The sequence below is a fragment of the Primulina tabacum genome, chromosome 17 (genome assembly GCF_025594145.1).
Source record: "Primulina tabacum isolate GXHZ01 chromosome 17, ASM2559414v2, whole genome shotgun sequence".
Classification (NCBI taxonomy): domain Eukaryota; kingdom Viridiplantae; phylum Streptophyta; class Magnoliopsida; order Lamiales; family Gesneriaceae; genus Primulina; species Primulina tabacum.
This window is the reverse complement of record NC_134566.1, coordinates 6,709,621-6,723,082: the sequence shown is the minus strand read 5'-3', so window position 1 is coordinate 6,723,082 and position 13,462 is coordinate 6,709,621. Positions and strand designations below refer to the sequence as shown.

Below are 13,462 nucleotides of genomic sequence, written 5' to 3'. Positions count from 1 at the left end.
TGTGAAATGTATATGTATTATGTTGTTATAAAGATTATGGTGTGTTGAGTCTTTAGACTCACTAGGTGTGATTGATGCAGGTGAGTTTGATAATAATGATATGGGAGGTCCTGATGGTTGACTTTGTTGGACTGAAGGTGCACATGACCTGAGGACCAGCGCTTCTATTTTTTCGTACTTACGATTATGATTTATGTTAAAGATTTTTACGACTTTTATTTATGCTTTGAGTGGTATTTTAGAGGTTTCTAGTTTTAGCTTTATTGCTAATTTAGGATTTGCAAACGAGTGACGATTTTATGATTCAAACTATTGTCCTTTGGATTTTTAAATGTTAGTTGGTTGTTTTATTTTAAAATTTGTGTCAAAGTAATTTAGAGTATATATATATATATATATGTATATTTCGAATTATAAAGATTAAAGAAAAAAATTCTAGTACTTTTTAAGAAAACGAGTAGTGGACGTTTCAGTTACTGCACTCCCACTAACCTTCATGTTTACATAAAGTTCCTCGGGATTCTTGAAAAAATCAAACTCTTTGATATTGTTGTCAAATATGAGGTTTCAGCTTCTTGATGCCTGCTTGGGTCCATAAATGGATCTTGAAGTTTCCATATTTTATGCTCACTTCCTACTTATGTGAATATTTCAGGTTGAGACATGTAAATCTCTTACTTAATATCTCTATTAAGGAACATTGTCTTCACATCCATCTGCCATATTCATAGTCTTACCATGCTGCTATGGCTAACAGTATCCTAATGGACTTGAACATTACGACTAAAGAAAAAGTTTCTGTAACGTCCCAGATTCGACGACTGTCCTCACTGTATCAAGACGAGTCTTTCCAGCGTGCCCTGGGAAACTTCCCAGGAGGTCACTCATCCCAAAATTTCCCCAAGTCAAGCACGCTTAACTTTGAAGTTCTTATGTGATGAGCTATCGAAAAGATGATGCACCTTCGTGATATGAGTAGTACAAATCAAATCTTTTAAGCCCTCTTCAACTGTACAATCCATTACATTGAACAGTCTCGGAATCCCTCTCATTCCCGTGTGGGTCGGTTCATTCATGTTCCCTCCACCTAAAAGCCTGCCAAGAGCCGCTCGTTGTCCGTGCAACTGATGGCACCGGCGATCACCCCCCGCCCTCTTCGGCCCCGGGCCTCACATGCCCACCAGCTTCCGCTTGGTTCGTCCCCGAACCACACCGTACTAAGAGAGGTCGGCTCTGATACCAACTGTAACGTCCCAGATTCGACGACTGTCCTCACTGTATCAAGACGAGTCTTTCCAGCGTGCTTATGTCCCCACTCACACGCACCCTGGGATACTTCCCAGGAGGTCACCCATCCCAAAATTGCCCCAAGTCAAGCACGCTTAACTTTGAAGTTCTTATGTAATGAGCTACCGAAAAGAAGATGCACCTTCGTGATATGAGTAGTACAAATCAAATCTTTTAAGCCCTCTTCAACTGTACAGTCCATTACATTGAACAGTCTCGGAATCCCTCTCATTCCCGTGTGGGTCGGTTCATTCATGTTCCCTCCACCTAGAAGCCTGCCAAGAGCCGCTCATTGTCCGTGCAACTGATGGCACCGGCGATCACCCCCCGCCCTCTTCGGCCCCGGGCCTAACATGCCCACCAGCTTCCGCTTGGTTCATCCCCGAACCACACCGTACTAAGAGAGGTCGGCTCTGATACCAACTGTAACGTCCCAGATTCGACGACTGTCCTTACTGTATCAAGACGAGTCTTTCCAGCGTGCTTATGTCCCCACTCACACGCACCCTGGGAAACTTCCCAGGAGGTCACCCATCCCAAAATTGCCCTAAGTCAAGCACGCTTAACTTTGAAGTTCTTATCTGATGAGCTACCGAAAAGAAGATGCACATTCGTGATATGAGTAGTACAAATCAAATCTTTTAAGCCCTCTTCAACTGTACAGTCCATTACATTGAACAGTCTCGGAATCCCTCTCATTCCCGTGTGGGTCGATTCATTCATGTTCCCTCCACCTAGAAGCCTGCCAAGAGCCGCTCATTGTCTGTGCAACTGATGGCACCGGCGATCACCCCCCGCCCTCTTCGGCCCCGGGCCTCACAGTTTTCTCATAGTCAATGCCTTGCCTTTGAGTATATCATTTTGCTACCAATCTAGCTTTGAGGGTTACCAGATTCTCATATGCTCCAAGTTTCCTTTTGTAAATTCATTTGTATCCTATGAGAACAATTACCTCAGGTGAATCTACCAAGGACCATACTTGGTTCGAATACATGGAGTCCATCTCGGACTGCATGGCTTCAAGCCATTTAGATGAATCGACATTAGACAATTCTTCCTTGAAATTTCTTGGATCACATCCACGAATCGGCTCACCTTGGCCCTTTTCAAGAAGCGGTCTCAACTTATTAGGCGGCCTTGAGATCCTTTCGGATCTCCTAGAAGCTTGTGTTTCTTTGATTGGCTGTTGGGGTGTGGGTTCTGCTAATTGTGTAGTGGGTGGTTCTCGAATCTCATCGAGTTCTATCATCTCACATTTTATATCCAATAGAAACTCCTTCTCAAGGAAGGTGGCATTACTTGAAACAAAAAACTTTGTTTCAGTGGGATAATAGAAGTAATATCAAACAGAGTTCTTTGAATATCCCACAAAGTAGCAAAAACTGGCTCTTCTATCAAATTAGTCTCCCACTGCCTGCTTTACATAAGCAGGGTGTGGGGACCCGGACGCTAATTCATCTTCTTAATCATTATTAGGATCAAATGCAACTATTAAGTAAATTGGTTCATAAATTTTTTAAAAAAAAACACATGAGTGCGCAACATATGAAATAAATCTGATTTCATTTACAATGATCAACATCAAGATCAAAAGTACAAGTCTTGTACACAAGTAAATCATAACAAACTAGGGTTCATCAACTACATATCTAGTGATGAAACAAATCTACTTCTGGGTCCGAATCTCCACGCTAATCTCAATCTTTCATCCTCTTCTCGACCCTGATCCTGTCCCACCTGTTATCATGCACACATACAAACACAACAACAGCCGGATAACTCCGGTGAGAAATATATCCCCAGTATAAACAATGTATACATGCAATTATATAAACAGATATAAAAGTATGGAACCGTTATTAATAACATGTATCATAATCTGAAAGACATGAATCGGTATAAAACTGTTAAATCACCTCAAAACTCCTTATTTTAAAAAATAAGAAAAAACATCAACCATATTTTAAATAATTAAAAACAATTATTTAATAAAAATATTTTTCATTTTTCAGCCATCGGTATCCGTTCCTCGATCGCAAGTCGAATGACCTTTAAAATACATTTTTATGCATTCATGCAGAAAAGTACATTTAAACATGTAAATATGCACATTATAATTAATTTATGAAATTAAAGCAATTAAAATACATAAGAAGTTGATGATCTTGCATTGATGTGGTTCATGTGGACCTTCGAATTTTCGAAATGTTACAGTTAATTTTCCGTTTGAGCTTGGCATACTTGTATCTGATGATTTTTTATTATTGAATAAAGAATAAATTTCCCTCCTCAAAAAAAGAATATGATCTACTTCTTCTAATTTCTATTTATTTCCGAACACAAGAAATGTACTTAATTTGTGTTTAGGTTGATGAATTTGATTTCGAGAAAGAGATTTGGCTTAAAGAATGATTTGAATAATGTATTCAAAATTATTTGCATAATTAACATTGATATTGCTAACTTAATATATAATTTATTTCAATCACTTGAATTTTTTTTATCCTAAAAGAATTTAAAATTATAGATTTGAAGATAATTTCAAATACATCAACATAAATAGAAAGTTAGAATTTTCTATTTATATTCATTAGAAAGTGTTCAAATTTCGGATAAAACCGAAAAAATAAAAAATCCAAACCGAGGAAACCGAAAAATCGAACTCAACCAAAAATCGAACTTTTAAATTCGGATATAAATGTTGAAATCGAAGTTTATATAGTGTGGTTTCGGATTTTAATTGTCAAAACCGAATCGACCGAAAAAACCAAAATTTAATTAGATTAAAAATTTATTTAGGTTTTATTTAGATTATATATTTTATGAGATGATATTTAATGAATTAAGAATCATTTTTTGTTAATTTTTAGTTGATTGTTATTTATTTAATTCATTTAGACTTTATATTTAAAGTTTAACTAAAAAATAATTTAATATTTTAATTACAAATTTATATATTTATCAAAACTGAATAAACAGAACCATTTTGTTAGAAAACTAAATCGAAGAAAAATGGTTCGGATATTGGATTATACATTTTCAAAATCGAAAATCGAAAAAACCGAAATCGAACCTAATGAACCGATAAACACTCCTAATATTCATCTAGCAAGTCTTCACCGTATTTCTGATATTACAACCACAGCGAGTCATTAAAGGGATAGACCAAGTCCTTTCTTTATGGGCTTAAGCATAATGTATCGTATGGGCTTGAGCCCAATCAATTTTTAAAATTTGAATTATTACAATCTTATCTAACTGTTTTTGCTATTTTTTTGTTCTTTCAAAAAATTATAAAATATACTGGGATCAATATACTATAGATTTGAATCAATTTTAACTCCATGGTTGTCACTTTGAAACAACGAAGTATCGATTGAATATAGATACGAAGAGCAAGAAATAAGATTCCGTCAAGTTATGAAATCAAAAGCAAATTTGGAATATCCGCTTCAAATTTATTTTTGATATTTCATTATGCAGATTCAGTGGTTATATTTATAATTTTTATTGATGTAAAATATTATGCGAGGCTGAGCGCATCAAAACTAAAGGATAAAATACAAATTTTCGATTTAGCTTCTCCAAACAAAAACCTTAGTTATACTCCCATGTTGACTCATGAGATGATAAGAATATAGTATTGAGATAATAAATTGATATATATAAATAATATAACTATATTTAAATCTTATTTATTTTAAAACTCGAATCAAGCGGTGGACGAGACAAGAACGTACCTCCACGATTTTATGACTTACATTCAATAGTTTACAACTCACTACTCTACAGGTTGGTCTTTACAAATATTATTTTGGACCTGTTGGGATCCTGTTATATAAAACTCAGAATAGAGAAATATAGTAGGGATGATCTTGTATCTTACGAAAATAACCAAAAACAAAATCCAATGTCAATTTTCTGGAGTATCAATAAAACCCCCCATAACCCAATTATTCTGATTGGGCGTTCTCATTATCTACGCGTGGCCTTCAGCCCTTTAGTCCATGTATCCTCATATTATCGGTTTTAAAACTATTTCAATAAACATGTGATTTACATTACATTTTATATTCCAAAACAAGATTTATTTTTTTAAAGACACAAAAATAAGATTTCAATCATTCTAAAACCACATAAATGTAGAACTAATATCTATCTTGGTAATTGGATTTTTTTATATAAAAAAAATTATATGGCAAATCTATATATATATTAAAAAAAACCAAAATTTCTACCAGTGATCTATTTGACTGAACACAAAACTAGCTATTAGATCCAAGGTTTTAATTGGGCACATGATTATCAACTGGTCCAAGTTTCTTTGTATAAACCATCGGAGAAACAAATAGCTTCGGGTTACATAATAGTTTTTTTTTAAGCTTCTGCTTAATGGTTGTCAACTGTTGCTCCACAGTTTATTACTTGTGCGTCAGATGAACTATAAATTATTAGCGATTTAATACCATCTTGAGATAACTTAAACAAATATTTTTTTATATATTGTTACGGTAGGCAGCATGAATGTGCAATTCAGTCTCTTCCCATCTCTACTCTTACCCTTTTAGTAGGATATGTTGGAGGCAAAGTCAAAAACTATATCACCCTTTCAAATTTCTTCCTGCGCATTCTGAGTTTTCATTTCACACAGAATGTTCCATTTGACTAGTGCATTTCATTCTTCTATGTTCTACACATGCAAAGCACACGACTATCAGTACACTGCCAGTATTTTTTTTTTTTATTAATGGGCATAAATCTACATACAAGAAATGAATGTTTAAAAGCATCAGTTTGAAATCAAGATTCTAACTTTACATGAATGTGTGGTATGCTGCACAATTTATTGTATTTCAAGGCCCTTCTCTATTCAGATAAAATCCCAGTTCACGTGGTAATGAACTATACATGTATCTTCGGCTTGTCAAACAAAATATACTAAGCTAAATTAGGAAGTGAACTAAGATCCCGTATTGTACTTAGCTTCTTGAGCGTGCCCAGAATCTGCATTGCAACATGATACATAGCCATCAGAAGATATCAAGTGTTGGTGGTTATAAACTGTAATTTGGATTAAGACGTGGTGTTCCGAGTTCATGGTTGAATTATCGAGGACACCATATGATGAAAAAGTAGGACAAATTCCCCCACCAATAAAAAAAAGAATTCAATAGTTAAAAAATAAAACCAAATTTGGAGTTTCAATTCCGGAATAACTTCAAATTTAACTAAGAAGCCAAGGACGAAAGAAATCATTATTCGCTTGTAGATAATGATGTGGATTGTACCAAGCAAAAGGAGCAGGAAACAAAACACTTACCAGGTAAAATTTGGTACGAGCTACAAACAGCTGAAATCTCTGAATTACATTGAAGGCCAGACACAGCAGAAGGATCAACTTTGGTTTGCTAAATATCAGATAACTCTCGTACTTCAGGGAGTTTGTTCGTACAGGATCAGCTGAAAAATTATAAGAGAGATTTTTTTTTGGCGCACAAGTTTTGTGAATGTTCTCTGGTTCCATCTGATTACCTATAAAACATTAGTTTTTCTTTTTACACATAATTCAGCAAGAGATCCGCTGAAGAGTGTTTTAGCCTACAGCTCTGGCCTAGATGCACGTCTCCAAAAATGTATCTGCAGTCATTTTAATTCGAAAATCAGCAACCAAAACACAAGAAAACTTTTGGCGTCTTTTTATTTTTGGGAGAAACTGAAAGATGCTTTGGAAAGGAAGAAAACCAAACCTGTATTCACAATGCTCAGGCCATGCACACCGAGCTTTGCCATAATCCCAATAGCAGTCCTCATTCCTCAAAGGTCCACGCTTAGCTGTGTGAGGAAAAATGTAGAGGAACAAAGTGAAATTCAACTAATCATAAAATGAAGACGATGATAAAATTATTAAACCTTTCGTGACAAACTGATTTCTTCTATCTGGATGACTATCATGCCATGTTTCGAGCCACAGCTCACGCATTAAAACTGATGATCGGACAATATTTCTGTGATTTGCTGCACAAGAGAATACAGCCATATTGGTATCAACATGCCGCAAATGATTAGGATGGAAATATGTAGATTTATTTTGAAGTAACTAAGAAACAAAGCCATACGATCGATGCCTGAGGATAGACTCGGGCTTCAATATGTACTCAGCCAAAAGAATAATAGATTGAGCATTACTTAAGAGTCTCTATAATGGCTTACACTAGAACAAAAATGTGTACAAAAAATTCTATACATAATTAAACCTACTATAAATAGTACATGAGTTGAAGAAAACAATCAGTTTGACACAAAATTGTAAATCAGAGAACTGGATACCTTTATCAAGCTCCCAAACTGCAGTTCTCTTTCCAGGAAGACTTTCAGAGTCTTCATAATAAGTGATGTATTTTACCCTGGGTAACCTTGTCATATTGGGGATGATATCCGTATCAGGCTGATGTTCTACATTTAATTCTAATTGCACGTCCGACCCTTCGTGTTCTGACTGCAATTTCACAATGAATTAATTTAACTACCGGATAGAAACCACATCTGTTAGAACTTCGGGCAAATTGTCTTCATCACCCACGTGAAATATAATAAAAAAAAATCATAAAACCCTATATTTTAATTAAAGGTCTTTTACAACCTTGTGTTTTTAAAAATCAAGCACATATGCCCCATTTGCAGGGGTTTTTAAGCTTGAGTTTTTAAAGCACGAGGTTTTAAAAGATCATTAACATAAAGGCTTATGTGTTTTTTTGGATTTTCATGGGGATGCTAAATGTTGTTTGCCCCAAAAACTTTATATGGACGATACATCAACAAGTAGGCTTAACCAGCCGGCAAAAAGAAAAACACGATCAAGTAGAAGTTAGGAAAAGATATATATCCAAGACCTAACAGCTAATAGTTGTATGTGGAAATAATATAAAAAGAAATTAGTGAAACTATAAACAGTAACTTCATTTTTTAATTTAAATTCTCTTTTCACAGAATTGGAAATAAAACAGGTTAAAAAATTACCAACCAATTCCCACCAGGTTTTTTCTATTTGCAGAGACTCAACCTTGATATCAAACAAAAAATTCTAATGAAGAACTTGAGAAGCAAGACACACATGGATCTTAAAATTTTTTCACAACCCAATAACCAGTCTTAAATAGGTAACACGATGTTTGAACAATAGATATTCTTAAAGTAAGACTTCATAAGATTTACCTAACCATAACCGTGCAGAAGGGAGAATAGTTTGTCCAAATTCGAAAAATGAGATTAAATCCATAAATTACAATGAAAATGGAATCATTTCTTGCTTTACTAGAAAAATGAAAATGATGAACTCGTCATGATGTGAATCACTTCTGGGATCCAGTTTAAAAAATGAATTCTAGAAGCCAAGGGCTCGTAACAACAAAAAGGATACTAAAATCAATTTTAAGACAAAGAAATATTAGATAATAAGAAACAAGAATTTCATCAGATATTGAGAAAATTATAACGGAAAAGTTTAACACCTGAGGTGCCCTTGTTATATTCACTTTAGGTCCCAGCCAGCTCTTGCACCATGAGAGAGAATGGTATGGTACCTGTAAACCAGATATTCTTAAGTCAATGAAACAGAAGCACAAAAAATAACCACCTAAAGCCCACGAGGCTAAAGTACACAGCATAAATACACAATGTATGCATACCGTTTCATCCCCGCTTGCAGCACCAGGGTTTCCTTCAACCAAATTCCCGGACCTAAATAGATGATAAATAAAATATTAAATTAATAACAAAAGTTTTTGTAACATCTCAGAGTCAATATACCATTTGTTTCATTTATTGACCTTTACAAAATGCTTATTTCATACATATTAGTACACAAAAGAGTGTGTTTCAGATTCTCGATGTTACACACCTAGTATATAGAGATCCCTCTATCTCATATATTACATCAGTTATTATCCAATTATCAGGATAAGGCTTTCCACTTGGTGCAAAATAGTAACCTACCTGTTTGGCAAATGATAAGATAATAACAAAATTCAAAATTCAGCTCCAAAACAAAGCGCCTTATAAATAACAGATGACAAAAAATCAATTGCAAAACACGGAAGAAAAATCATCATGAAGAATTGCAAGTACCTCAGTTTTTGAATCTATTCCATAAATACAAAAGATGTTCTTCAGAGGAGGTCTATCCCAAGGAGTGAAAGGATTGAGAACTGGATCACCATGATATGACCTTATACACAAACGGCATCAGCTAAAATAATGCTTAGGAAAAAAAACCCCAGGTTCACATCATTGAATTTGTCACAATTTTATAAAATAGAATTATGAAAGGCAATTAAAATATAATCCTATTATTTTTGCAATTTTTTAGCAACAAAATTATTTCGTTGTTTGCTTGACATTAGGAAAACGAGAGTCAAGGACCATGTGGCCCGGCCCAATCCTAATTTTGAGAGAAACCAACTTATCTAATAAAACCAAAATCAGTTTAAACAGAGAACCAGCCCTAGGACAAAGATAGTTCTATTTAAACTAAACAACAATTTTCTGAGTGTAGATTTCCAGGACAAAGATAGTTATATTTATTTATGGGAAAACCAAACAATTATTAAAGAATTGTTCTAAAGTGTACGCGCAGAGGCATCACATTAACAGTTACAGAGAACTCACTCTTCCAGTTGAAACAAGATTCTTTGACTGTCAGGGTCATAATCTGTAATAGTTTTGAAAAAGGTTCCATCTGAAATTTCACGGGCAGAAAAGGATAACTGAGTTGGAAATCCACACTCCATGTCAGACATATTGGCTTGTGCAACACCTATAGATGAGGGATAAGCTTCATCTCCTGACAAGTAAATGTTTTATGCCAAATATTCATCACACAGTTCGGTGCATAACATGATGAAAAGATCATGATGTAAACGAAATGCATGTAGTACCTCGTGCTGAAGGAATTTCAATATTAATTATGTTGGTTGGCCATCCAGAGTAGTTTGAATTAAACTCATATTCATCACAACGGTATGCAAAGTGCCCTTTTTTGCTCCCAGAGGAAAAATGCTTCAAATATATGTTATCTGTTCTACAATTTTTAGAGAACGGCATCATCCATAGTGAAGAGCCAAATGAATTGAACATCAATCGAGCTGTCCCCTGATAGCTTGCCAAATTACATAGTAACTGAGTTAATGCAGGCACCAAAAGAAAAAGAGAAGAAATCACAAACTTCTTCATCTAACAATGGGGATTTCCTATAAAAACCTATGGAAGTACAATAGTCTAAATCATGTAATTTTATTAGTGGTTCAGTGGAAAATAGATGCTAGGGTACAATATTCAATACTGTCAACATCTCATATGATAAGAAACATAAAGATATTGCGTAGATATAAATTTGTGAGTGTGAATCTAAAAAACAAAAGGAGCTGGCTTAACTAAAAATTGTATACGTATAACATCAGTAAAGTAACGCCAATTATGCAAAAAACATTCTGATGGTTTGTGAAAAGATAGGATCCAACATACTACATCAAATATCAAAACAATGCAATCAGCAAAAAACTTTCACCGGATGCAGAGGAACACCTCGGAAACAGGGAGGCCAAATGTGACTCCTGATAATGTTGCTTTTATAGTCTCAATGGCGCCAAGAAGAGGGGCTCCTAAAGTCAAATGAATATAAAATTCTAAATAGGAATTCATAAAGTTCAAAGTAATGTTCATACATATGGCAAACAATGTTCGGATACATACCAACCGCAAAGTATGCATGGATATGTTTATCTAGCCAAGCAATATACTTTTTAGGAGCAACCTCTAACTTCAACCACTCCAAGAAGTATCTGAAGACATTGTTGCCCAATGAGTGTGCAAAAACTAATGAAGGACCACCATGAAGCTTAAGAGCAGTTTCAAAAGTCAGCCTGCAAAAAATAAAGAAAATGAAAAAAAAAAAGGAAACTAATCCAAATGACAACCCAAACAAAACAAAAAAAAAAGATTCTCAAGCAGGAACCAAAATAATGTAAATTTCAAAGTAAATGACAGTATTATGAGAACTTTTCAATTACACACGTGAGGTATTGAAAATTCAAGACTCTCCTACTCAAAGAAAAAGAGGATGATGCTGCAATAGCAGCAGCAGCTAAAAGTATCGCACAACCGGACAAAAACACAAGAGATGGTAAGGATTATCACTTTAGTTTATGAAAGTAAAGGTCCCTCTCTTCAAGCTTTGCTGGTGACAATCTCCAGTCATATGGAACCGCAATTATAGCATTAGCCTCAACACCAAATTCAATGCACCACTTAACCCATTCTTTCCACACTGAAGAAAGAGGACCTGCAGATGAATGTGCTGCAATCAACTGAAGGACACTCGCTGATCATGTCAATTACCACACACAAACTTCATAACATGGCACCACTGGTAAGATGATTCATTATTGAGCTTCAGACACCAGACTCATAATAATTTGTGTTGATTCAAGAACATAATTGCTTCAAACAAATTCATAGATAAAAGCAAAGTGAACTAACTCAGCATGCAAAGAACTACAATATGAAAGATCTGTATAAAGTGAAAAATTTCAATTAAAAATGCCAAATCAAGTGTCAGTTAATTGGTTACTGCTGTTGACATTATTTTTGTGATGTTGCTTCTTAGGATGCCACAAGATACACAAAATTCTACATACTACATTCTTCAAATGCATACCTGTGATGTATCCCGGATCAAGCTCAGTAATAGCAGAAAGACCACTATCAGGGCGTGACTTGCAATCAGGATGATCTGTTTGGTTGTAAGGATCTAACATCATACATTTAAGCCAGCAATTGACAGTAGACAGGAGCTGAAAAAAATGCATTTGAATTAAAAATCGACACAATAAACAAAGGACAAAATGCGAAACATGAAAGCGTCTCCACAGACTGAGCAAAAATCCATTTGCTTAATACCTCATTGCATTATATATCTATGTATAAAGACGACATTCTTAAGAGTTGAATCATTGAGGTTTCTAAGAAATACATTAATCTATATCACATTTCCCATGTAGACAACATAATCAGCTTGGAAGATTCAAATGGAAAGTAAAAAACATACGATCAGCGAAGGAAACGAGTTTAAATATTGCAGAAACGAAAACTCAAACTACCACAAAATTATGAAGTAGTAGCATACTTTGGTGGTATCGAGCCAGACTAAGTCCAAGGGATTGAAATCGAGAGGAGAATAAGGACAGTCTAAGATTGACCACGCCCTTAGTTGAGTTGACGCGAAGCCAGGGATAATGATCCCAGAAAGTTTCGCCAAGTCTCTGGTGAAATCATCGTCGTTTCCACCGCCGCCATTTGCAGCCGGTATCAAGAAGACGAGAAACGAGGCCGCGAGAAATATGACGTGACCTACCCTCATTCGTGGAAGGCGCTGCGCGGACGACAGGTGCGGAGAACCTACCCTTCCATTGAAACTTGGAATCATAAATTCTTTCTCGTTCATCACTTAAATTACTAAATTGCCCCTGATTGAAGTTGATGGTACAACATATTCGATGACGTGACTTCAGGTGATTGGATTCCAATTGGCATCTCCAAAATCTGAGGGACAAGAAAAATGGGACCTTTGGATTATTTTCTTTACCAAAATGTCTCCTGAAATACAAAAGATGAACAATAAAATAGTTTGAATATACAGTAAAATACCGTTCAAAAATGGATTAAAACTGAAAAAAAATAATAATAATCCAAGTTAGATGACTAAAAATGAAATTTGACAAAATAAAGAACCAAATAAAACAAACATAAATAACAGAATTTGAAATTTTCCCTTCTTATTTATCATTTTCTTTTTAACTGCCTTTATTCCCTTTAAATTTTTATGAATTCATAGTATTATAATCTCATGTCTTATGACTTTAGACTCGTACAAATAATGATTTAACATTTCCATTTTGAACCATTTGAATTTTATCCCCTTCAACCTCAACGTCCAGCAATCTTACTCGAGCTCCTAAGCTTGCTTTGTCACATCGAGCTCGACCAATTTAATCTTTTGCATTAGCTAATCGAGATAAGCTTTAGCTTTGTAAGAAAACGCAGAAAGAATAAAATGAAAAAAACAAAGAAAAACTTACTTGGAAGAATTGCACGCAAGTATTTAATTCTTTCAAGAGAAACG

General features: G+C 34.9%; 1 protein-coding gene across 3 annotated transcripts; it reads right to left on the bottom strand.

The window, feature by feature from the left end:
- Positions 1 to 6,060: 6,060 nt before the first annotated feature.
- LOC142530835 (phospholipid--sterol O-acyltransferase) lies at positions 6,061 to 12,882 on the bottom strand. 3 transcript variants are annotated; one of them, XM_075636685.1, is made up of 16 exons: positions 12,467 to 12,882; positions 11,999 to 12,134; positions 11,479 to 11,623; positions 11,035 to 11,204; positions 10,867 to 10,943; positions 10,221 to 10,434; positions 9,952 to 10,126; positions 9,412 to 9,511; positions 9,185 to 9,279; positions 8,973 to 9,024; positions 8,796 to 8,867; positions 7,615 to 7,783; positions 7,198 to 7,302; positions 7,035 to 7,119; positions 6,608 to 6,924; positions 6,061 to 6,291 (listed from the first exon to the last, which is right to left on the bottom strand). In XM_075636685.1, exons 1-15 carry the CDS (start codon positions 12,782 to 12,784, stop codon positions 6,843 to 6,845), a joined length of 1,995 nt encoding a protein of 664 aa, XP_075492800.1. In that variant the 5' UTR covers positions 12,785 to 12,882; the 3' UTR covers positions 6,061 to 6,291; positions 6,608 to 6,842. The 3 variants fall into 3 exon arrangements, with proteins under 3 accessions (XP_075492800.1, XP_075492803.1, XP_075492801.1); XM_075636688.1 differs by having other exon boundaries at positions 6,608 to 6,747; XM_075636686.1 differs by having other exon boundaries at positions 9,952 to 10,099.
- Between the last annotated feature and the right edge of the window lie 580 nt (positions 12,883 to 13,462).

Excerpts from the sequence above, each read along its gene's own strand:
- LOC142530835 (XM_075636685.1), bottom strand. The coding sequence starts at position 12,784 with ATGAACGAGAAAGAATTTATGATTCCAAGTTTCAATGGAAGGGTAGGT. Across the intron at positions 9,025-9,184 it reads GAGGGATCTCTATATACTAG|GTCCGGGAATTTGGTTGAAG; the intron begins GTGTGTAACATC and ends TCATCTATTTAG. Across the intron at positions 7,120-7,197 it reads AAATCAGTTTGTCACGAAAG|CTAAGCGTGGACCTTTGAGG; the intron begins GTTTAATAATTT and ends TTCCTCACACAG.